This window comes from Pan paniscus, chromosome 1, assembly GCF_029289425.2.
Source record: "Pan paniscus chromosome 1, NHGRI_mPanPan1-v2.0_pri, whole genome shotgun sequence".
In the NCBI taxonomy this organism is placed as follows: Eukaryota; Metazoa; Chordata; class Mammalia; order Primates; family Hominidae; genus Pan; species Pan paniscus.
In genome coordinates this window covers 111,560,150-111,585,035 of record NC_073249.2, presented here as the reverse complement: position 1 = coordinate 111,585,035, position 24,886 = coordinate 111,560,150, and the positions used below count along the sequence as shown (strand labels likewise).

The window sequence follows — 24,886 nt, the reverse complement described above, 5'->3', positions numbered from 1 at the left end:
GATGATTAAATTGCACTTTGAGCCACTGCTGTGTTGACCAGACCTCGACTCTGCCCTCCCTCCTCCCTTCAAAGCAACAAGTAGCAAACACTGGGGATGATTGAGTCAGAGTGGCCGCTTGTCCCTATTTCCTCACACCAGCTGGACTTTGGAACACGAAGCCCTGATCCTGAGGGAGACTCTGCCGGCTCACTCAGTAGCCTGCCTGGGAGGCTGTGTCATCTCCTATAAATTAAACCTTGTGCTTTCTACCCTGGCAGGCCTTCCCTGCAGCCATTCCTCTCATTGTCCAGTTTGGCCTCCTGGTCGCTCAATTGTGTTGTATAAACTTTGGTACTTTTTAGGACTGGCCTCCTCTTCTGGGTCCTGGGAAGCTTGCAGCTGTGGATCTCAAAGCTTGGAGAAGCTCAGTCACTGAGTCTGGCCACCCAAGCCATTCGCTTCAAAGGTTAGATGGAGGTGCAAGGGCAGTGAAGAGCTGCAGGTGTTCTCTAGGTCTGATTTGCATCCAGTTGTTTCCATTCAGCTGCAAAAATGCATGGGGCTCTCGAAACTAGAGCTTCCTGGTGTGAATCAGATGAAACCTGAACTGGGCGGAAGGTGGGAAGTTTTCCAGTGCAAGCCTAGCGGGTGTACTTAGGTGGAAAGTCACGTCAGGCCCATAAACACAGCAAGATGGAGAGGCCGCCAAAAACAGAGGCAGAAATAGCCAGGGGGTCCCCCATCCCGCCTCACTCAAACCACAGGCTCCTGCCAGACATTCTTCTCCCTTGCTCTGCCTTCCCTTTTTCTCTTCTTTTTTTTTTTTTCTCTTTCTCTTCAAGTTTTGCTTTGCTCCAGTGATTCTTCAGCTAGCCCTGCAGCTGTCTTGACAATTTCTAAGTTGCTGCTGGGCCTTTTCTTGGAGTGCAGGAGAGATTCAGAGAAGATGGTTTCAGTCTAGGGCTTTTCTCTGGGAAGCCGCAGGTGAAACATGCCTCTCTACTCCACCCCAAGGTACTATATTCCAGGTGTCTGTACAAGGAGGAGAAATTGGCTCCTAACTCTGGTTGTAATCAGAGCATCTTTGGATGTACTGAATTTATTGCAGACATTTGTGCCTATTCTGATTTCGAAGTCAGATTTCATCTCTTTCTCATTTGGTCTATATGTAGCTCCCCTCGCTCACTGAACTGAGTTCATTCACTATTTAACAATGATGAATTAGGGGGCTGGAGTAGGACTGACACTGTTCTGGAGAACAAAGCTCTATATTTTGCTAGTGCTCAGAGTGTTCAGGTGGTTTTAGGGAAAACACAATAGCAGTGAAACAGGTGCTGCAGTGGCAGTAACTCCAGGGAAGGCTCAGTTCAGCTTGGCAGGGCTGATGTGTTTTTTTCCAGCTACAGAATCTGGAGCCTCTACAGTGCTGACAGAGGTTAGGTACTGGAAATATCAAGGACCATCATCTCTCAGGCCTGAAACACCTTGTACATTTCATGTTCAGCTGCAGAAGCCTTGAACACCTGGCAGAACACAGCTGTCTGCCTTCCAAAGGAGAGCTGATGGTCTCTCTTGCAGATGTCTATAAATACATATTCTTATTTGCCTGAAGGCTTTCTGGCATGGATCAGGGTGTATCCTCCACAGCCCAGCATTCATAGTTGGGAGGATTCACTGAGGTAATGTGGGAGGTATCTAGCACAGTTCCTGGTGTAGAAGAGGCCTTAATTGTTGACATTTCCCACTCTATTCCACATTCCCCTTTTTCCTTTGTTCTTAATTTCTACCCTCTCCCTCAAGGAATGTTACCAGAGTATATGTTTAACTTCACACACACATACTCTCTCTCTCTCTGATATTATACCTTCTGATGACCACTAAGGCCTTTTCTTCCCAAATTAGAGAGCCTCCCTATTAATTAGTATTTATAATACTGGAACACTAAGCACGGTCTTCTACCCATCTTTTACCAATCTTCCTTCTCATTTACTATTCCAGCCTCTGTTTTTGCTCCTTCTAGGGTGAAACAGCTGTTTAATATTTTTCTTCTTTTGAACCAGGCCATCAGAAAGCAGAGGAGGTAGTGGCCGGGTAGAGTTGGTAGGAATTGGTGAGCATCTCAACATGCCTAATAAGATAAGACATTGGTGAAATGCAGTCCCAGGAACCATGAGGTTTAGCTACTTCTCTGGGAGGTGGGAGGTGGGGCTGGTGGGAATATGGAAGGATATTGTGGTGGGAATGGAGTCATAGACTGTGTTTGTTAGGGTAGGACCAGGACCATGTGGAGGCAAAAATTATATCACTGATCAAGATAAATAATATTTAGTGCAGTATTTAAAAAATTCAGAATTAATGTAAAAAAATCTGTGTTGAACTAAACATCAAAATATTGGAGTGATATTGGAACCTGAAGCAAAAGAAAAAAATCACGAATACTGATCCTGTCTGTTTTAGTCTGCTCAGGTTGCTATAACAAAATACCATAGACTGGGAGGCTTAAACAACAGAAATTTATTTCTCACTGCTCTGAAGGCTAAAAGTCCCAGGTCAAGGTACAGCAGGGCTGGGCTCTGGTGAGAGCTCTCTTCCTGATTTGCAGATGGCCATCCACATGGTAGAGAGAGAGAACAAACTCTCTGCTGCCTCTTCTTATAGGGGCACTAATCCCACTGGACCAACCCCTACCCTTATGAATTCATCTAATCCTAATTACCTCTTCAAAGTCTCATCTCCAAAAACTGCCACATTGGAGGTTAGGGTTTTGACATAAGAATTTTGTGGGGACACAAACATTCAGTCTATAGCACTATCTTTATTTTATTAAATATTTTGATAACTTCATTCATGGCAAATTTTTGCATTAATTTTAATTTTTAAAAATATTGCATTGAGAATAGTGCCACAATAAACATACGTGTGCATGTGTCTTTATAGCAGCATGATTTATGTTTATTGCGGCACTATTCACAATAGCAAAGACTTGGAACCAAGCCAAATGTCCAACAATGATAGACTGGATTAAGAAAATGTGGCACATATACACCATGGAATACTATGAAGCCATAAAAAAGGATGAGTTCATGTCCTTTGTAGGGACATGGATGAAGCTGGAAACCATCATTCTCAGCAAACTATCGCGAGGAGAAAAAACCAAACACTGCATGTTTTCACTCATAGGTGGCAATGGAACAATGAGAACACATAGACACAGGAAGGGGAACATCACACACCGCGGCCTGTTGTGGGGTTGGGGGAGGAGGGAGAGATAGCTTTAGGAGATATACCTAATGTTAAATGACGAGTTAATGGGTGCAGCACACCAACATGGCACATGTATACATATGTAACTAACCTGCACGTTGTGCACATGTACCCTAAAACTTAAAGTATAATTAAAAAAATAAAATATTGCATTGAAATATTATTTATCTTGATTGCTGAAATTTTTGGTGCCCCTCAAATTTTTCACTCCAGGCCAGTGCATTGCCCACCTCACTCCAGTCCTGGTCCTGCCCTAGAGAAACCCAGCTCCTGGATCTGGGGTAGAGCAGTGGGCCAAGGCATTACTCTAAGTCAAAGGGGCAAGGTCTGACCCTCACTGGATTGGTCCGACTCTGACCAAATTCTTCATTTCCTTTTTCTTCCTTGATTATTGTCAAGTGCATGGTTGTGTTTTCAATGCTCAATTTTTTTCATTGTTCAACAATAGTTTGAATTTTACCCAACATTACAATAATTAGTTAAATATAACATTCAGTAGACAAGTATAATTTTCTAAATTTCTCATAGGAATGGAGGTAAGCAGGAACTAGAGAACCCATTCGGAATCTTCAGCTTTGTTAGGCTGAATGTTCTTTTGTTGTGACTTCTGTAATCTTGAAGTGTTAGTGGATTTAATCTATTTTTTTTTTTTTTGAGATGGAGTCTCGCTCTGTTGCCCAGGCTGGAGTGCAGTGGTGCGATGTCGGCTCACTGCAAACTCCGCCTCCCGGGTTCATGCCATTCTCCTGCATCAGCCTCCTGAGTAGCTGGGACTACAGGCGCCCACCACCATGCCTGGCTAATTTCCGGCTAATTTTTTTTTTTTTTTTTAGTAGAAACGGGGTTTCACTGTGTTAGCCAGGATGGTCTCGATCTCCTGACCTCGTGATCTGCCCACTTCGGCCTCCCAAAGTGCTGGGATTACAGGCATGAGCCACTGCGCCCGGCCGGATTTAATCTATTTTTAAAAGACTATGAATATCTTTCAGCTCTCTGATGATGTGGTTATTTTTTCAAAATTGTTGGGATGATTTTCCAAAATGATTAAACGTTCTTGAACTTTTAATTCTGATGTAATTTTAAGTTTACAGAAAATTAACAGCAACTATTAGAAGGAACTCCTTCATGTATACCCTTTACACAGTTTCACAAATTGTTTATATTTTGCTCCATTTGCCATCTCTGTGTGTGTTTTTGTATAAACATTTATATATAAATACCTAACTTTTTTCTGAACTATTTGTTAGTAAATTGGAGACGCATGCATTGATACAATCTGTTATTTAACCCAGTTGGTATTTACATTTTACCATTTGTCCTAATATCCAGTACAAGTATTTTTTTTTTCCTAATCTAAGATCTAATTCAAGATTATTGTCTTAGTCTGTTCAGACTGCTAGAAAAAAACACCATGAACTGAGTAGCTTATAAACAGAAATTTATTTCTAACAGTTCTGGAGGCTGGGAAGTCCAAGATCAAGGTGGTGGAAGATTTGGGGTTTGGTGTCTGGTGAGGGCCTGCTTCCTGATTCATAGATAGCACCTTCTAGCTGTGTCCCCATGTGGTAGAAGGGGCAAGGTCACTTTCTGGGGCCTCTTTTATAAGGGGCACTAATCCTATTAATTAGAGATCTTCAAGGAGGTTATGGATGGAGAAGCCAGGCATGACCCACAGCTCATAACCGTTAGGATGAGAGGTCTTTGAAGACCTAGGATAAACTCTGTGCTCATTTACCTTGCCTGGAAGGATAACTATTTGGTAGACGATCTTTTATACCTGAACTATAAATCTCCATGAGGCACACATAGGGAAGAGTGGGCTGTTGTAACTAATCCTTGGGTCTTACTAAATTTCCATACACAAGCATTCCATAAACTCTAGAATAGGGTCAGGGAATTGAAACAGAAGAGGATGACCTTATGTGATTCCCTGCCTTTTTTCACTTTCTAATGGCCCTAGAGCAGGGAGTTCTTACTCTTTGTACAATGACTCTGAGAGTTCTTTTTCTAGACTCTAGCGGAAAATGTCTTGACTCGCAGAAAAGCAGACCAAGGTTTTCTTCTGGCTGAATAGTTTTGTATTTCCACACTGTCTACACACTAGATTGTAAAAGCCTTGGGAGCAGGGCCCTGAATTACTCTTATTAGCATCCCCCATTATTCATTGATTGATTGGTTTTCTGAAACAACACCAAATGCTTTGGGATATGTGAGATGGGAGATATAGTGAGATGCTGACTTGTGTATAAGTATAAAGATTTTCTGTGTTAGCTTAATCTTATAACCTTGGGTGGTTCTGGAGTTTCCCTTGTATGAGCAAAATCACTATAGCAGTTCCAGACTTCACTTTTCCTAAACATCCATGTTTTTTTTAATCACATTGTTCATATTTAAAGGGCAGATGGCATTTTAAAAGAAGGGAGCTTCTACATATTTAAAAGCCCCTTTTAGATAAAAATAAACCTGTGGGCTAACTGATCTTCCATGGTGAGGTATAGGCAAACTTAGGGCAGGGGAGGCCTTCTTGGCAAGCCTAAAGTGATGCCATGTAGGTGACTCCTATGCCACCCATGAAGAGGGATTCTGGAAAGGTGGCTTACATTCTTCACACTCCCTTTGTGGGTCTCACTCTTGGGCCTGATGAAGCCTGAAGCTTGACATATTGTAATTCTCCTAGCCAAGGAGGTGCTTGGGACTCTTCCCTCTTTATGGTGGGGATAGGCTCTGAAGGAACTTGAGGGGTATGCTCAACAAGGGCCTATAAAATCATGCAGTGCTTCCAGCTGAGATGCCTGTGTGCATCAGTTGTGGATACCAACATTTGGATTAGGGAAATCCCCCAACCTGAAATGAATATCGGGTTGAGTTATTAATCCCAGAAATATTTCCTGTCTTTGAGATTGGCTGGCAGGCCATTCTTGCCTTAATTTAAAGGGTCAGATTTTCCCGAAAGCAGTTGAGCTCCCTTGCTATTTTGGGTAATCATCTCTCCACACACATATGGTTAATCAGGAGTTGGAGCATAGTGAACTTTATTGACTTTGTCCTGTGCCTGAATCAGGATCTCTTCCTTGGCCAAGTGAATGCTCTTGATGAGTTTGCCTCCTTCTGTGATCCTGTTGTAGGGCTTTTGATTAGACATTGCTGTATGTAATCCACTCTCAAGTTGACAAGCATTCCTCCAAGTAAAGATAAGATCTGGCTCAAGATAGATGATGACTCTTTTCCTGAGATCTCCTGGGGATAGGCTGGTGCTTTTAGAACTGCCTTGTGCCTTGATCTTAATTTATCTGTTGTATTCAATATCATTGGAAGCCAGGAAAAGGCCAAATACCTGACCTCTGGTCCAGGGCTGTGATATGCCACCCACTCCAAGCCTCCTTTGATCCTTGCTTTGCCCAGCCAAGCAGGGAAACTCCTTAGCTTTCCTTGGTCTCCAGAGGTCCATCTGACTGTTGATTTGTGATATTTAGTCTTCCTATTACAGTTTGATTTGATTATGTGTTGGGGAAGAAGAAAGCTTTGACAGCCCCTGGAAAGTAGCCATTTAGAATGGTGCTCTTCCAAGTGTCCATGTGAAGATTAGTGTTTCTCCCATGACCACCTGGCTGTCATGTGACAAATCTTGAGGGATAGAACCTTGGCTTTATTTGGTCTGGCCTGGTTATAAGAACTTAGAAGGGTAGGCAAAGGACACTATAGGTAGCTCACAATATTCTCGTTAAGTTCACTGCCTCCTCAAATAAAGACAACTCCGTGACTGTTCATTTCAGACTGTTCATTAAAACTAATTCAGATCTGCTGAAATAATGTCTACCTTTGTAGGGGGCAAAAGAACATTCATCAAAAAATTTCACATAGTGAAGAGAATTGTTCACTTTCTTGAGAGTGAAAACCAATGAACTTAAAAAAAGAAAAAACTTGGAACAATCCTGTGTATAAAGTGTTGGTACTGGGTTAGGAAGACATGGGTTTCAGATAATTCCCATATGTGTAACATCAAACATATTATAGGCACATGGCCCTTCTCATCTCACTTCCATTCCCATCTGAAATATTATTTTGTAAGCTGTGGAATAATGAAATTTCACTTTAAAATGTGTTTTATAATTGGAATTTTGAGTGTCATTCTTACCTTTCTTTCTAATTGGAGTGAGGCTCTGAGGATCCCAAGGCCCAGAGTGGGAGGTTGGGAATGAGTGAAACAGTGGAGACCCCATGTTTCTCTTGGGGATGTGGAGCAGTTGGAATTCGCCAAGATTCTATTTAATCTCTTCTTATTTGTACATTCTATTTTGTATTTATTCTATGTCTTGTATTTTACGTTTGGTTGGCTAAGTCAGGTGTTATAAGGGTTAAAATAAAAAGTAGCATTTAGAATGAATTAAATTCCAGTGACTCATTTATGAGGGTTAGGTTCAGAGGACAACCTAAGAAATCACTAGTGTGAAAAAATACCAGTGGCCTTAATTAATTTAGTCACAAAAGCGAATCTTAAAGAGAATACTGTTAGTTGGCCACAGGTGTATTTTTTTTTTTTTTTCAGAAACTATTCCTTGGCAACATGGAAAAATGTCAGTATTGGGTTTATACATTTAAAAAACATGAAGTGCCTCTCTTTCCTCCAGCCATCTTTTCCTATTTCTATTCTGCTTTAAGAAGCCTGAGCTGTGGGTGGATCTAAATATGAGATGCACCATTCCTTCAAGTGCTAAAGGCACTTGGCTGACGACAGTTTTTCCTGGTGGTTTCCTGTACTTCATTTTCTGAGATAGTAGAATTTCAAGTAAAATAAATACTTGATTTCTGTCTCTTGTGGCTCCTAGTGTAGTTTCTTGGCCAAGGAAAAAGTCCTTATTAGCTTTCTGAGTCAAAGAGTTACTATTATTTTTTGGTCAAAACTACTATGGCTAGCCCCCTTGGGAAGTTTAGCCATACTTTATGCAGGTGCCTAGTCTGGGCCTCTGTAGGTATTTAGGGCTATGTTAGGGCAGACTGCCCAGGAGAAGGAGGGATTAGACATCGGGAACTGATGGTTGGCCCAGGATTGTAAAATGTCTTATAAAAAAAGAGGGCATAAGACTGTTGACACTCAGTGAGGGCACTGAGTGAGATGAGAACCCACACTTAAAATAATTGAGAATTTAGAGTCTTGGTTTGAATCTAAAGACATGGTTGGTTTTAAGGACAGAAAATTATTTTTTTTCTAAATTTTTCTTTCTATATTATTGACCCTTGAAAAATGTGAGGGTTGTGGTGCTGACTCCCTATGTAGCCAAAAATCTCGATATAACTTCCGATTTTCCCAAAACTTAACTGCTATAGAGTATTGTTGACTGGAAGCCTTACCAGTAACATAAATAGCTGGTTAATACATATTTTGTACATGTATTATATACTATATTCTTACAATAAGGTAAGCTAGAGAGAAGAAAATGTTAAGAAAACCTCATGGAAGAGAAAATATATTTACTGTTCATTAAGTGGCCGTGGATTATCACAGGCCTTCATCCTTATTGTTTTCACATTGAGTAGCTGAAGAGGAGGAGGAAGAGGAGGGGTTGGTTTTGCTGTCTCAGGGGTGACAAAGGCAAAAGAAGATCTACATATAAGTGGACCTGCACAGTTCAAATCCTTGGTGTTCTAGGGTCAAGTGTACTTATATCAACTTCAACTGCAGCCCTACATTCCTGCAAGTTGAAGGCATGGATAGAGAGTCACATTCAGATTTTGAACACTGGCAGGAGCAGGGGCCTCCCACCCTTGCCCAGGGATGGCACAGGGAAGAGACATAACCTTGTTGGGGCTATAGCTGTGGAGAAGCAGTGAGGCCCAGATAGGGCTGGGACACTAACATCAAGTTGGTGACCTTTTGAGTGTGTGGTGCGAATTGGCAGATATAGGAGCAGGAAACAATTTTGGCCCAGGTTAATGGTGACCTTTAGGTTTTGCCACTTGGAATCAGGAACAATGAGATGTTGCAACCGAGGGCATGAGGCAAAGTAGAAAAAGGCACCTGTGGTTGCAGCAGGTGACCTTTAAAAATTGCCAAGAATTTCTAAGGAACCATTTGGAGACCTTGCCAACAAGAGAGGAAGGACCAGGGTTCTGGGTCTCCACAGATCTCCTGCCTCTCCTGCCCTGGGCTCAGAGCCAATGACTATTATTGTTACTCAAAACCCCTCCACTGGGCTTTCTCCAGCTGGGAGAAGTAGGGGTGGCATAGGTTATCTCTATTTCTTAGGAGAGAGTTGTCGTTGCTTCTTATTCTGGGAATTGCATGTTAGCTGCTACCTGTGTATCCCAAGAATTTAGAATGCTGAGCCAATTAGGGGAAATGTCTTCTACATTGGGAGGTAAACTCCTTTCTCATGATTTTGTTATCCTTTTGACATGGAGTTTGAACATTTCTGGTCTCTGGATAAAAGGAATCTTTTTTCTCCTGTCAAGGAAATTTATTTCAAGCCAGGTATTTTATGACATTGAAGATGTAGTCATAGTTTGTAGTTTGTTTTCTGTAATATCCTATTCTTTTTATAGATAGCTACATGGCATCTGAATTGTGTAATGATTCTATCTTTTCTTAAAACTTTAAATTTGTTGCAGTATGAAAATTGTTCTTCTGCATTGCTCTTTTGGGGGCAGTAGATGCCAGTGTCTTTTCAGAGTGCACAGTGGCATGTTGGACTTTTTTCTTTTAGCACCATTGCCTCATTTGGTAAGGAACCAAGATGACATGCTGATGTTTGGACTGACCCAGCTGATCCTTCGATGAGAACTATGATGCATATTTTGCTTTTATACTGGCAAGCTTGAGAACTGAAGCTGGTTTTTTTCTTCCTTTTTTGTGATGGTCTTTGAAACATAGCTGATATTCTGAGTTAAGCCTTCTTATTAGAGAATAATAAAGGCCCATACTTGACAAGGTATGAATATCAGATGTTCATTTAAGAAACAGAACAGCAACAACAAAACCACATGAGAGGTCAGGCAGCTCAGTCCACTACCACTTCAACAGGCTTTTCTGGGAAGGCCGCAGCCTGGCCCTGTACTTGGAGTTTGCTCTCAGGGAAGGTGCTTGTATATTTTCAGCTGCTATTGGGAGATACTTTAATGGTCCAACATGGCTCTTGTCCTCATTTAAACTATGTTTAAGGCCAAAGATGAGACCACATCAAGTGGCCTCTGCCCCAAGGATGCATGAAGAAAGAGCTCCTTTTTATGTCAGTGAGTCTTGGCTCAGCATGAGCTGGCTTCATCTTGGGTTCTGCATCCTCAATCCTGTCTTTGTCTCTTCTCAGTGAAGCACAAGTCAGACAAGAGCCTGTCCCAATGAAGCCAGAGGCCTCCAAGCAGCAGAGAAGTCTCTCCTCCAGAAGCCACATATGCCTAAACCCTAAGAGTATATGACTATTACCATGAAGAGGGGGTTCCTTCTGCCACTGAAGGGCAGTCTTTTACAATTTCTTCCTTCACCCTCCCTATTTGCTTCTCTGAGCTGTGTCATGTAGCCAGAATTTTATCGAGTTAAAAGCAAGATATTTATTGTGTGCCCATGCTAGGAGCTGGTTTTTCAAGCCAGATAGTAGGAGATTATTTTAAATGCAAATGTATCTCGGGGACCCCAGAAGGGAAATAAGTACTGTCTTGGAGAATCTGGATTGGGTGATGGCTACAACTATGGATCACATAAAAGAAATTTAAAACTATTCTTTCTTTAAGGTTGTTTTGAGATTTTTGTGAAACTCACTGAGAGATCCAGAGACAACCTGAATAGTGGGTCATGGGTTCAAAGTGTTTGTATTTTTCTCCCATTTTCTCCCAGTTCTCGGGGTCCTAGCAATCTGGACCATCTTAAGCCATTGAACCAGTGCTGATGGAAAGGCAGGAAAAGTAGCAGCTGCTTCTCTTATCCTCAGACTCAAGGGCCTCAGCTAAGAGGCCTCACGGCCAGGTCCCTGCCAAGGACATTGGGTTTCTTGAGTGACTTGATCACACGCTGATGTTTCAAGGCTGGGTGCTCCCCAGCTGGAGCCCTGAAAATGCTTGTGTGACATCCTTGGAGAAGGAAACAAACTTGAAAGAAACTCCCACAAAGTAAATCACCAGGACTGGATGGTTTTCATCCAAGAGTTGGGGAGGAAATGAAGTGTGAAATAGCACAGATACTGATGAAGACATTAGTTCTCCATTAAAACCACAACTGTGTCAGAGCAGAGGAAGTTTGCTAACATGATGACCTTATTTCTAGAGGGGAGAGATTAGTGGCCTCTCAGATGCCTCTGGAAAATCTGGGCCACTTGGAAAGAATAACATAAAATATGAACAATGACACAATAGCTTTTATTTCCTGAAAGCAGGTAAGAGGGATATTGTGACAATTCATGCACAGCAGCATTCCAGTAGAAGCCTTAGAAATAATATGATAATAAATATGTAATGCATATGCTGCTATTCCCTACTCCTGTGTCCATGAAAGACATCACTAATCAATCTGGTACTCTTCCCTTTGAGCTTGCATTGGGCCTCATGCTTCTGAATTTCAAGCTCTCAAATGCCACATTCAAATGGCTAGAGCTGACATGCATGTTGAAACTCATTTGCTCTCCCTTCCTAAGAGGATATATTTTATCCTGGTCCACACTGACTCATAATTAAATTGTAAATAATGGCAAGAAGGAGGTCTTTCACAGGTAGTTTAGGAGCATGATAAGAAAGATGTTGCGTTTTTTCTTCTAAGGACCAAGTTAGCAGAATATTTATCTCTAATTTAGTAATATTTATCTTGTGCAAACTGAATTCAGATGTGTAATCACAACTCAAACCATGGTAGGGTCTTTCTGGAGGGAAGAAAAGTCACTTTCTCTGAGGCAACAAGCAGCATGTTTCACAAGATCATTTTGAGAAATGAGAATCAATAGCAAGATCTTTCACTAGGTGTTTCTTTGTGAAGTTGAAAAACAGTTGCAAACATTGAGTCCTGCCACAACAGTGACTCTGTGGGGTAAAGGCAAAGTGAGGTATGCTTTGAGAGAAGAATTGCACTGAGGCCCAGAGGGGAAAAGAGCCAGGCAGGTTGGACCCTAGAGAAGTTGAGCAACTTTATGTAAAACCTGAGGTTTCTTTGGGACTAGCTTTTGTTTTAGGAGGGAGCAGAAGGCCAGCTCTGCTGCTGGTCTCAGAATCCCACAGGACCAGTCCCTGGAACATTTTGCCATTGGATTGAGCAAAGCCTTCTTTTGCTGAAAATAATTAGGGCAATTTGGCCATACTAATTATCCTGCAGCCTAGTGGCTTCTGTGTAAGAGGATATGTGATAGAGCCAATCTCTCGGTGTGGACTGTAAACTGACCTTTTAAAGATGTTATCTGTCTGCCCCCATTATAAAATGGGTTATTTTGCTTGATCAGTGAAAAGTTGCTACGTATGTCTCTTAACAGAGAATCAGAATATAGGAAAAGGCACTTAGCATAATAGAGACCCTGACTGTACCGTGACTCTTCACTGAGTCACCACTGGGGAGATGGTCATATGCTATGCTTCAGAAACCAAAAGAACAAATGGGGTCCATTGGTCAGCACACTTGGCTGCTAGTTCCCTACCACCACAAGATAACTCATGACCTTGCTCGCATTTTGCAGAATCACAGATCATGGAACAAGATGCTGGGTAGGTCATTTTGTCTAGATCTTTGTCTCATAGGAGCAAGCAGTTAATGTCTCCATTTTAAAAATGAGGCAATAGTTGCTCAGCAAGAGTAAATGAAGTACTGCTGCTGGGGGAGGCATGGACCAGTTTGAGGAGAGAACCCAGGCTCTCAGCAAGCAGGTCTTCTCACTTCACCACTTTGCTTCACCGAGTCTCAGTTTCCTCATCTCTAATGGGCACTGCAAGTATGGATTAAGCATGGTATTTAGAGCACATTGAGAAATCTCTGCAGGGTGAATGATTAAATGTAATGCTGATAAGTTACATTTTTATATGGCACTTTATAATTTACAAAGTGCTTTCCTCTGCATTATTTTATTTTGCTGGTGCCTCATTGAGTTGGGTAAGCAGTAGGATTCCTTCTTCACTTCTCACAGATGTGTCAACTGAGGCACCACAGGGTTAAATGGCTCCTCAAGATCATATCTCTAGGTAGAGTCAGAATCAGGACTCACACTCTTGCTTTCTGATTCCAAACCAGGACTAACACTCCTACCTTCTGATTCTGAATCCAGAGTTCCTTTCACCATAAAATGACAAATAATGCAGTTGATTGTATTTATTATTCACTTTAATGACAGCAGAGTCTTCAGTGTCACAGTGTGGTAAAAATAGATGTTTAGCTGGGAGGACCAGGAGGTTCTTGGTAGCAAACAAACTGAGCTCACCAAAATGTTCTTCTCATGGGCAGGCTCCATTGCCATGGCCTTTAGGAAAGCCTTGGCAGGCCTACCTGGGGCAGCCTCACTTACTCACTGTGTCCAGCTTTCCCTGTGGAGCTGCCTCTCAACCCCAGTGCCAGATGCAGACATTGCCTTAGAGGACATGAGGTGGAGGGATTTCTTCTGAGATACAGGGACCACTGCCTAAGAGCACATCCCCAGTGAGGGGATTGGACTGCAAGTCCCGCAACAGCAGACTTGCTGTGCAGACTTTTGGCACACATAAGGAGAAAGAACCTGGTAAGCTTGGGGTTCCTGTGCCACTAATGTTTTCCTGGGAGATAGGGGAAAAGATAACCAGAGTAAAAGCAGCAAGGCCAAAGGAAAAGCCACGTTTTCATTCACTCAAAAATAATTTATAATTCATCTACTTTCCCCAAGTAAGTAGGTGAATATGGATTATAATTTATCCAACTTATATATATGTGTATGTGTGGTTAAAATAAAGATCAATGGAAAATAGGGAATCATACAGAGAAAGCAAGATGGTCTCAGGTGGCCATTTTAATACTCACTACTACATAGAGAAACACAATCCCTTCCTCTTCATAATAAAGATAAAATATATTTTTATTAAGATGCACCATTAGTATTCTGTGTCATATTCTTTTGAATCTTTTTCATTGTAAATATCTGGCTGAGGGAAAATGCATTTTGTTACAGCAGAATAGAGCTTGGAAAGATGGATGTTTATTACACTTGAAGAAAACCTATCAAACCAGTGTAGTCCTTAAGGCCTTTTAAAGTCATAGAGTCCTTTGAGAATCTCATAAATCCCATGCATCCTTGCCCCAGAAAAGCACACAAGCTTTTGCAAATTTAACTTATCATTTTAGGTGACTTGTAAACCTCCAAAGCTTGTCCATTGACTTTAGGTTAATAACCTCTTCATTTAAATAATTAGAAGTCAATATTTTATATAATAAATTTTTTTCTTTATAAAAATATTCATCTCAAACTATGACTGTAGTTAAAATGTACAAGTATAGCAAGTGTCATATAAAATATTCTGATATCTGTGAAATTTCCTAGCCTATAGCATTTGTATTTTAAACTTTTACTCATTGCACATTCACTTATAGTTTTACTGTAGTCTTATTTTTTTAAAGATGCTATATATTGTATACTTTATTGTAATTTGCATTTGATAATACTTGTGTAGTACTTGGTATAAAAAGGGAAATCTGCCTTCACTCATAAATCAATGTTGATTATATGTAGAATATGTATATAAATACTTTAATATATACAACAGCTCATACACCATCAATAAGATCCCATCCTCCAGACTTGTAAATTCTTGGAAAAAATTACTTCCACATGTTCCTAAAAGTACTTAAGGATTTTTGACTGGTTGGTGGTCCATTGACTCTGAATATCTGACCTGTCAAAATGCCATCTTTAAACTCCAGTGATGCAGAGAGGCTTGGAATTAGCCAGGGTTGAATTTATTACAGAACAAAGAGAGGTGATGATTAACACACCCATCTGAACAGTAGGGGGGGAAAATAATCCTTGAATGGATTAGATGCCATGATCCTAAAACCACATTCTCTGAGTGTTGGGTTCTTGCCCAGGAATGGGAGAGGCCAAACGTTGATGCCTTTTAAATGACAGGGTGTCTCCATGGAACTCTGGTTAGGGACAGTGGGGTAGAGAGTTTGGGGTCAATTGAGAAAAAGCCTTTCTTTCTCCTGTGACCTATCAGATTGAGGACCTAGACCTGCTCTGTGTGCAGTAACCCTCAAAACTTACAGCCCACCTGATTAGTGTTATACAATTATCAGTCTGCCTGTCTAGGTGGAGATTAATGTGAATATGTAAATAAATGGACTTAATTTTTAACCACTAACCAGAGTTAACTTACAATTTTGGGGGGACTGTAGTATGCTGCTTTAAAGACTGGAATAAACGCTGCCAAGAAGATGAAATGAATTCTTATACACTGTCCCACTTAGTTGTGAAATAGACAGCCTCTCTCAATTCACTGGCAATGTCTGGTAGGTTCTGAACACTCCCAGGCTATGTTTTCATGGAAATTTATCTTTGTAAGAATAGTCCATGAACAGAGTACTAAACCCATTTTCTGATTGACTTTCCTATTCTCCTCTCTTTCCCCTGCTACGTATTGCAAGCTTTCTAAAAAGTATGGATTTTTAAACAGCATTGTGTAATAGCATTGATGGAGATTGACTCTGAGAAGAGGCCTCCAACAGAAGGACACCATCCTAAGAAGGAAACAGGTCATCAGAGGAAAGTCATTTTGACCCCCATTCCCTGGGAGGAGGAGTGCTCGAATCGCAAGCCCAGGTGCTCAGGAAATCTCCTGTCACTGTGAGATGGGCTGGAACATGGTGCCATGTCCAAGCTTCTAAATACAGTTCAGGCTGGGTCATCATGACAGATGCTGAACTGGCACCACTGTGGGAATTGAAGTGGGAACTCTGACAGTGCTTAAATGCCATGGCCCCTGGGCTCAAAGTCTTCCTAGGCAGGGACAGGGAGAGGCAGGGCAGAGTCTTGTGGGGAGGAGGGTAGGAGCAACTTTGGCAAGGAAATCCTGCTGTCTCGGCGACACTGCCACTCTTTCAGAAGGCAACAGACACTCAACAACACACCAGCTATTTTGGAAGCTGTCAGTTTCTGAATTGCTGACACACTTGAAGGACACTGTCTCTTCAAGGGTCATTCTGACCCTTCAAGGTAGGTAGGCCTGGGGAAAAACAGAGCCTTGTTGAAGCCAAGATGTTGACCATGGAATGAGTGGAATTAAGTGACATGGTGAGGATGACTCAAGGAGTCGGGAATGGAGTTAAGAATAACATGTTCACTTTGCGATTCCCAAATCAGCCTTCTACACAGAAGACAGTGTAAGGCAATTCCTTACCTCACCCCACCCTCCTTTTCTTGGCCATCATAAAAAATCCACCCTGGGGTTAGCATCCTCTGATGACTCATTCCCATTTGGGAAGAGCTTTAGAGGAAAAAGAAAGACAGGAGAGACTTGGGAGGAAGACTTTTCCTGGAGGGTCTGGGAACTCGGGATGTGAGGGTGGGATTCTAAGTTTTGCAAGCATCTTAATCTGGGTTTGTTGAGTTGTAAATATAAAGACACTCAATGATTTCACTCTCAATGATTGCCTTGTGCCCCAAAAGTGAACTTGTTTCTGCCATCAAAGCATTTGATTTTAGGGTTTCTGAAGGTGGTGTGGGATGGTGGATGAGGTGAAGTTTTGAAGTGGGAGAGAATGGGGTCCATTTGTTCTCTCTAATATTTCTGGGTGGGTGGCACTGGGCATGTTCCCTTGTATAAGTCTCAAAATAGGGTTAAAATACCTACCTTTCAGGCCTCCTGCTCATGCTCCCTGGGAGCCTCACCTAGGTACTAGATTTTTTTCTGCCTCCTCAGTGTGTTTTCCTTATCCTGAGCCAGGTGAGTGTTTCTGACAAGGCTGTCCATCTGGAGTCAGGGCTTCCTGCAGCTTCCAAGCTCTGCCCTGTCCTTTCCACCTCTCATGGAACAATGCCATTGGGCAGCTTTTTCAGCCTCAGTTGCTATCTCTGCTTCTCTGTTCAAGGTGAGAGTTTGCTCCCTGGCCCATTTTCCTTACTGAAGACCCAATATACCTCTTTTCTTAGTGATCTACCCTTTTCTCTCTTCTTTTAGACCTTATCACTTTCCTTCTCAGATATTGTGCCAGCCATTATGGACCAAGAGAGCATCACTCAAGCAGACCCACTCAAAAGCAGGCTTCCTTACATGGCGTTTTCGTTGTTTCTTCTGCTTTTCCCTCTTTCTGCCTTTCCACCATTTCTCCTAACACCATTCAGTTTTGATAGTTTTGCCCTAGGCCCTGAAATATTTTCTTCATGATGTGATCTTTTCCCATTCTATATTTTACATTTTCTTTAGTGAGGTTTGCATTTATTCATTTGAAAGTCTTCTTTCTGTCTCTCTCATAGGGACAGGGAAGTGACTGAGAAAAGACTTAACGCATATGGTCATTTTCTGTTCCAAATGATGGAAACAATTTATATTAAGTATATTCCTATTGTGCGCCAGGGGCTTCACTGAGACACATGGTATCCACTATCTCCATTTTAGATGAAGAAATTGGCTCAAAAAGGTTAAGCAGCTTTCCCAGTCATAATCTGGGTCTGTGGAATTCTAAAGGAGGTTTGTAATCTTTTGCCTTACTTCTCAGCGACTCTGGAAACCCCACTTCACTGCAGACAACAGAGACACCGGATGTGTAGGGGACCTGGTGAGTACAGCAGTCATTCTGTTCCTGAAGGAGGAGGATATCTGTCTCACTACCTCTCCCTTAGCATTACTAGCTCTAGCATTTGTAGAACTTGATCCTTTCCCCATTTTGTCCCCATGACTGTAAGCACCTTCTCTTCTTAGGTTAATGTGGAGGAGAGTTAGTATCTGAGTATTTTCTAGGTGTTTGACTGACTGCTTCTCACAGAAGTGACTGAACTCTTTGAACTCAGTTGAAACCCCTGAAAGATTTCGGGTCAGACCTCGCCACTCAGTTTGACACAGCTCACAGTCATGCGAGGAAAAGCTGGTAGGATTCCAATAGTTCAGGTTATGATGTCAGGAGGTGACCCTAGGACTTAATAGGGATTTCATTGGGAACATGTCATGCAATTAAGACACCTCATTACTAGGGATATATTTGTCTCCTGGAAGAAGATGAGAAGAATAGCATTCAAGATTCTTCATCTGGCTCCAGCCTACCCTCCCAGATCTTCTCTGGCTATATCTCTTCTCTTACTTTGCTAAACCTACAGCATTTCATTCATTAATTCATTCAACAAAAACATTTTATTGAGTGCGTAATAGGTGCCAGGCACTGTTTCAGGTGCTGAGGATACAAGAGGAATAACACAGATGTGGTCAGGATGACATAGATTGCTGCCCTCTAAATACATTTGGTAGATTTTATTGCCACGCCTCTGCCAGAAAATTCCCTTTTCCTAGAAGACCCCTCTCTTTCTTCCCCATTTCTGCCTTTGCATCTCACAGACATATCTTCATTAGGCCCAGAAAAAATCCCTGGACTTGGAGAGATTTCTCTTACCTCTAAACTCCCACAGGATTTTGTTACCATTTCTCTTAGATAATAGTATCTGAAAATTAGCATTCGTATGTCTGGATCCTTTTTGTTGATAAAGTATTAATGCAAATACACATACACAGGCACCTTGTTAATAGTTCATAAAAGTTTCACAAAGTAGATACAAATGATATCCTCATTTTACAAATGATAAAACAAAGGCTTAAGAAGTTAAGTGACTTGCTTAAGGTTAGATGGTTGGAAAGAGGAGAGATGAGCTCAAGAACTCAGTCTTTTGGATCCTAAGCCCCAGCATGCTGTGTGCTCTGGTGGATTTTGACTATTCTACTTTTATTAGACTTATTTATGGACCTATCCTCTCTCCCTAAATGATTGTATAAGCTCCTGAGGACATGGATCATCTCTTATTCAATTTTGTGCCCCTAATAACACCTCGTATATTGCCAGGCCCAGCCTAGAAAATGAATATTATTTGCTGAACAAATGAATGATTGATTGAATGGATGAATTTTGATTACTGGAGAGGTTGTTACATTGTTGTCAGCCATGTTATATTTACTAAACGGGATGGTTTTCTCTGTTTGCATGGTGAGTTGGGTAGATTTTAAACTTGGAATAGTTGGTGGTCTCCTGGGATCATTTGAAGGGCATTCCTGGCTGTGCTCAAATGTTTATCCTACTTACATCTTTGAAACTGCCACCTCCAGAGGCACTCTCTCCAGAAGTCATAGTTAAATTACACTTGATGTTTAGAAATTGGCTTCTTAGTTCTTCCCCTTTAATGCATCATCATGAATTTGTTTATCTATTGGTGCTCAGTGGGAACATTCTAACAAGGTATAAAGCAAATGCTTGTAAGGCCTTTGGAGAAAGGCCCACTTTTCACATCACAGAAATTAAAAGACCACGATGGCAGATACACAATGGTGCTATGACAGTGGCTGATGTCGGAGGTGGTGGTGGGAGGTTGGAAGTGGTGGTTGCAAAGAGCAAATAAACATTGACTTGGGGATGAGATAATGTATCGCTTCACCCAGGAAAAATGCCAAGAGCCTTAGGATGGGGCCTGTGTTGATAGCTGCTCACCTGAAATTGGTAAATCTTGAAGACCACCCAGTTTATCAGAATGAACTTTTGAAGGACCTTTGGTGCAAGAGGTACTTAGGTTGAACATTTCCATGTGGCTTGTGGCCAATTTTTGATTATTCCATTTATGCACTGTCTGTGTGTTCATCACGAATATTTTCTAACCCAAAAGTTGGTCTCATAAATATTAATTTTGTGGGAAGAATAAAATAAAATATTTGAAATTTGAAATTAGGACTGTTTTAGAAAAGTCGGGGCCCATATTTGTCCTTTATTTATTTTTTTTTTGTTTTTCTGATATGCTTGGTCATTGGCGTAGAATCTTATATGTTAATTTGACACTTTACTGTTTATGAAGTGCTTTCATATACATTATTATCAGCTGAATTCTCTTCAAACATAGATATCCACTTAGGACCATCAAAAACTTTTGGGTCCTGCACTCTGACTTGAGTTAAGCCTAAATAAACCAAATTCTGCACAAGTAGGGCCCACTTCAGTTGCCTTCTGTCTTTCAATGCTTCCATTAAAAATTTCTCAAAGCCCAAACATCTTCCAAGTACCTTGTAATGTTTTGCTTAATGGTCTAGGCTAAAGCAAAAGGGTGATTTGACATTGACAGTGATCTTCAGTGTCTGTCACATTTGGATCTTCTACCTAGGTTGGATTGGGGATAGGAAGTGAAATATAGCAAAAGAGGCCTTTTATAGTTGTACTTACTTACTAAATAATGTTAAGTTGATGAAGAGAGCTAAAATATTCCTGAATATAACTGCCCTTGTACTAACAGGGGAAAATTCCCATCAGACCTTCGTTTGAATTTTCCCTTCTCAAAAAACCGACAGTTTTAATTTCCATAGCGCTACCTTCTGATTGAGCAGCCTGAGCGTTAACTCTGCATTTCTGAGTTCAGAGTAGGATGTGCACAGCTCTGCAGTTCTAGTTCTGAAAAATGGGCAACAGAGTATAATGAAAAGAGCATCAACTCTAGTGTCAGACTAATTCAATTCACACTCTGACACCTCCCATTTGTATAATGTGAGACAAGCCTTTTATTCATGTCCTGCCTCAGGTTTCTTATATATAAAATGGCAGCAATAATGCCTACTTTAAAGGTTTCTGTGAAAATTGTATGAGATAATAACGTATATAAAGTGCCTAATACAGTACTTGCTACTTCTCTTCCTTTTTTTCATTTCTAGCTTCAAAGCATGCTGGATCACTAGAGGTTGAAACTTTTGCATATTGTTCTAGGCTAAAGCAAAGTTTTTTTATAATTTCACCTTTTACTTGAAATTTCAACTTTGAACAATTTTAACTTTTATTTTAGATCTAGGGGATACCTGTGCAGGTTTGTTACATGGGAATATTGCGTGATGCTGAGGTTTAGGGTACGAATCCCATCACCCAGGTAGTGAGCACAGTACCCTATAGGTACTTTTTCAACCCATGCCTCCCTCTTCCACCATCTAGCAGTCTTCAGTGTCTGTTGTTCCTGTATTTATGTCCATGTGTGCTAAATGTTTAGCTCTCACTTATAAAAGAACATGAGATATTTGGTTTTCTGTTCCTGTTTTTTTTTTTTTTTGAGACTAGATCTCATTCTGTTGCCCAGGCTGGAGTACAGTGATGCCATCACAGCTCACTGCAGCCTCGACCTTCCCAGGCTCAGGTGATCCTCCCATCTCAGTCTTCCAAGTAGCTAGGACTACAGGCACGTGCCATCATGCCTGGCTAATTTTTGGATTTTTAGTAGGGATAGGGCTTTGCCATGTTGCCCAGGCTGGTCTCAAACTCCTGGGCTCAAGCGATCTGCCTGCGTCAGATTTCCAAAGTGCTAAGATTACAGGCATGAGCCATTAGGCCTGGCCTGCTCCTGCATTAATTCACTTAGGATTATGGCCTCCAGCTGCATCCATGTTGCTGCAAAGGACATGATTTCATTCTTTTTTATGGTCGCATAGTATGCCATGGTATATATGTACCACATTTTCTTTATCCAATCTACTATTGATAGGCACCTGGGTTGATGCCATGTCATTGCTATTTTGAATAGTACAGCAATGAACATACAAATGCATGTGTCTTTTTGGTTAAATGCCTAATATACAGAATCTATAGGGAATGTAAACAAATCAATAAGCAAAAAGCAACCCCATTAAAAATGGACAAAGGACGTGAACAGACACTTCTCAAAAGAAGACATACAAGTGGACAATAAACATAGGAAAAAACCCTGAGCATCACTAATCAACAGAGAAATGCAAATCAAAGTCACAATGAGGTACTATCTCACACCAGTCAGAATGGCTATTATTAAAAAGAGAAGAAAACAAATGCTAGCAAGGCTGTGGAGAAAAGGGAATACTTATACACTGTTGGTGGGAATGCAAATTAATCCAGCCACTGTGGAGAGCAATCTGAATCTTTTTCAAATAACTTAAAACAGAGGTTGAACCTTTAATGGCATTGAGCCTTTGTCTGCTCAGCAAGAAACAGATATAACAAATTACTACTACCACTTCTTTGCAAAGACTCTCTCAAAGGCTTTGTTCTCAGGATGACTTTGGGTCCTTGCTGTGGTTCTATGTATCGCTGAGAGAGGTGCTGCTTGTTAAGTGGAGAGTGCTGTAGGCAGCTGGTGAGATATGATGTGCCCTTAGTCTCCTTAATTGGCTTATTGGCATGGGAATTGCAGGCTTCAGGTTACTCCCTTTTCCCAAATAGAACTTGGAGGGCATGGAGAGCTCAGAGACACCATTCCATTACTAAAGCCATTTAACAGGCTCATTTAAGTGTTTGCTATCATCATAATTTTAGTTTAATCCATCCCGGGTTATAGTTCATTCCCTTGAAGCTCTGGACTGAGTATCAAATTTGGGCTCAGTTCGTACTCAGGTCAGTGCCAAATGCTCTGCTTCTGCCATATTTAGAGTTACTCTATGAAAAATTTTGTCACCAGCATTCTCTAAGATACTCGATAAAATCTGATAGCCCACAACCAATTTCCACTGCAGAGGTCCTCTGGAAATAGGAACTTACTTGCTCCTGGTACAGAGAGGGCTGCCTGGGTTTTAAGATTCTGATATTTGCCCTTCTGTGAATGGGAGCCCTGAGATAGTCATGAGAGTTTTGGTTTTAGAGACTTTGGGATTTATGAACTAGATCAAGAAGTGGCTGTCCTACCAATATCAGATAGGAAACCATTCAATGTGGTTGTGTACCAGTATTTGGCAGAAAAGAAAGTAAGATGAATTGTCTATCATCTGGGTTGGGTTTTTCTTCTTTAATTGTTTCAAACTATTTTCTTCCTTGTGGAAAATATAACAGCTGAGCTCCAGTCTTACAGAAGTAACACTGTGCATCTAATCTCAGAGCATTCTACATCTCTTATCTGACTCTACAGTCAGCTTACACATTTCACATAGAAACCAGGCTATCTTGCATCATTCACACACGAGATGGGGCAAAGCATTAAACTGAGCTTATGGAATTCATAGTCTGGATAGAAGACAGAACTATCACTACCTGCACGTTAAAGAAAACTTTAGCATGTAGATGATAAAGTCTAAACTCCATATCCTGACACCCAAGATCTTCAGCCATAAATTTTTGTTTGTTCCCTGATGTCCCAAGAGTTTAGAAGAGTGACTGGCACATAGTAAATGTTCAATATGTAGTCATTTAGTTGAGTTGAACCTGACCTTCCACCTTCATCATTTATCTTACTTCTCCTCTCCCTTTACATAATCTAAACTCTGACATACCAGTTTGTTTGTAATTCTCTGAAACTCCAAATCCTTAATCACTGTTATTCCCACTACCTGAAATTCTTTCTCCATCATTTTGTTGTTTGTTGGTTTCAAACTTCTATTTCAAGACCATATTCAAATGTTACCTCATAAAGTCTTCTCAATCCTCTCATCATTGACTTGCTTCCACTTCAAAGCTCCTCAACAATTTTCCCCACCTCTGCAGGCGTATCTGTCACAGTCAGCCTTCCTTAACAGTTTCTATGTCCTTTCTACCAAATTGTGAGCTCCTTCAGAACAAGAACCTGTTTTATTTGTCTTGGTCCATTAATATGTAACCTAGTCAAGGCAAAGCAGAAATATTTGGTGACATAAAAATTGAATTAAATGTAGTCTTCTGTGCTGGACATCCTTAGGCAGTAGAATGGATGTAACCTGGACTCTGGCATCAATAATGTATAAAATGGATATAATAATAATAACAACTCTTAGGCTTGCCTGTACTAAGTGATGTTTTGCATGTACAGTCTTGGCAGAGTGCCTGACACATAGTAAGAGCTCAATAATGTTGACCATTAACTCTTTGTGTTAGTTCTTGTGAGCTTATATTCATCTCCCTGTCCCAAGTCAATAATATTATTATCAATAGAACCATTACACTATGCTTTATCATAAATATATAACTTTTTTTAGCAGAAAGATATCTTATACCCCCACCCCCCATGGTAAAGATAAGGAAACTTAGGCCAAGTGAACCAAAGAAACTTTTAAAGATCCCACTGCTGATCAGTAGCAGAGCCACAGGAGTAAATGTGCTTTGTTCACTGCAGTAACGAATAATTCCTCAAAATTAACTGTTAAGTGGAGATGCCAAGACTGTAAAATATGCTTTTAAAATGTCTAATTTGGATATTAAGTTTTTATTAGACTAAAAGTGTATGCAATTTAGGCATTTTCTATGTATGGTAACCAAATGAACCTATTGTAGTTGGTTCGCTTTTGTTAGACTTGGTGGTCTCTAAGCTGTACTACTAATCCACCCATTAGACATTCAAGTTAAAAGGGACCTTATACACTTCCAATTAAATGTGCATGTGCTGTGCCATAAGGATTAAGGAAATTGGGGACCAGAATAGTCATGTGACTTGGCCAAGATCAAACATATTTAAGCTACCTTAGTTGTGAGGATGGTTAAAATAGTTAGGGGGTGTTACAGAGTTGCCAGCTGTTTTGGCTGGGTTGAACCTAGTATGCTTTTGGGGAGATCTGACTATTGGATCAGGAT

At 40.9% G+C, this 24,886-nt stretch overlaps 1 protein-coding gene across 6 annotated transcripts in view; it reads left to right on the top strand.

The window, feature by feature from the left end:
- Positions 1-24,886, top strand: part of TBX15 (T-box transcription factor 15) — a 118,294-nt gene that overhangs the window by 40,454 nt on the left and 52,954 nt on the right. For 2 of the 6 annotated variants that reach the window (XM_063599366.1, XM_063599353.1), the window contains exon 2: positions 17,882-17,941. The exons of the other annotated variants lie outside the window; for them this stretch is intronic. In XM_063599366.1, the coding sequence (XP_063455436.1) occupies positions 17,882-17,941 (60 nt within the window). The remainder of the gene's footprint in view (positions 1-17,881; positions 17,942-24,886) is intronic. 6 annotated transcript variants of the gene reach the window in all.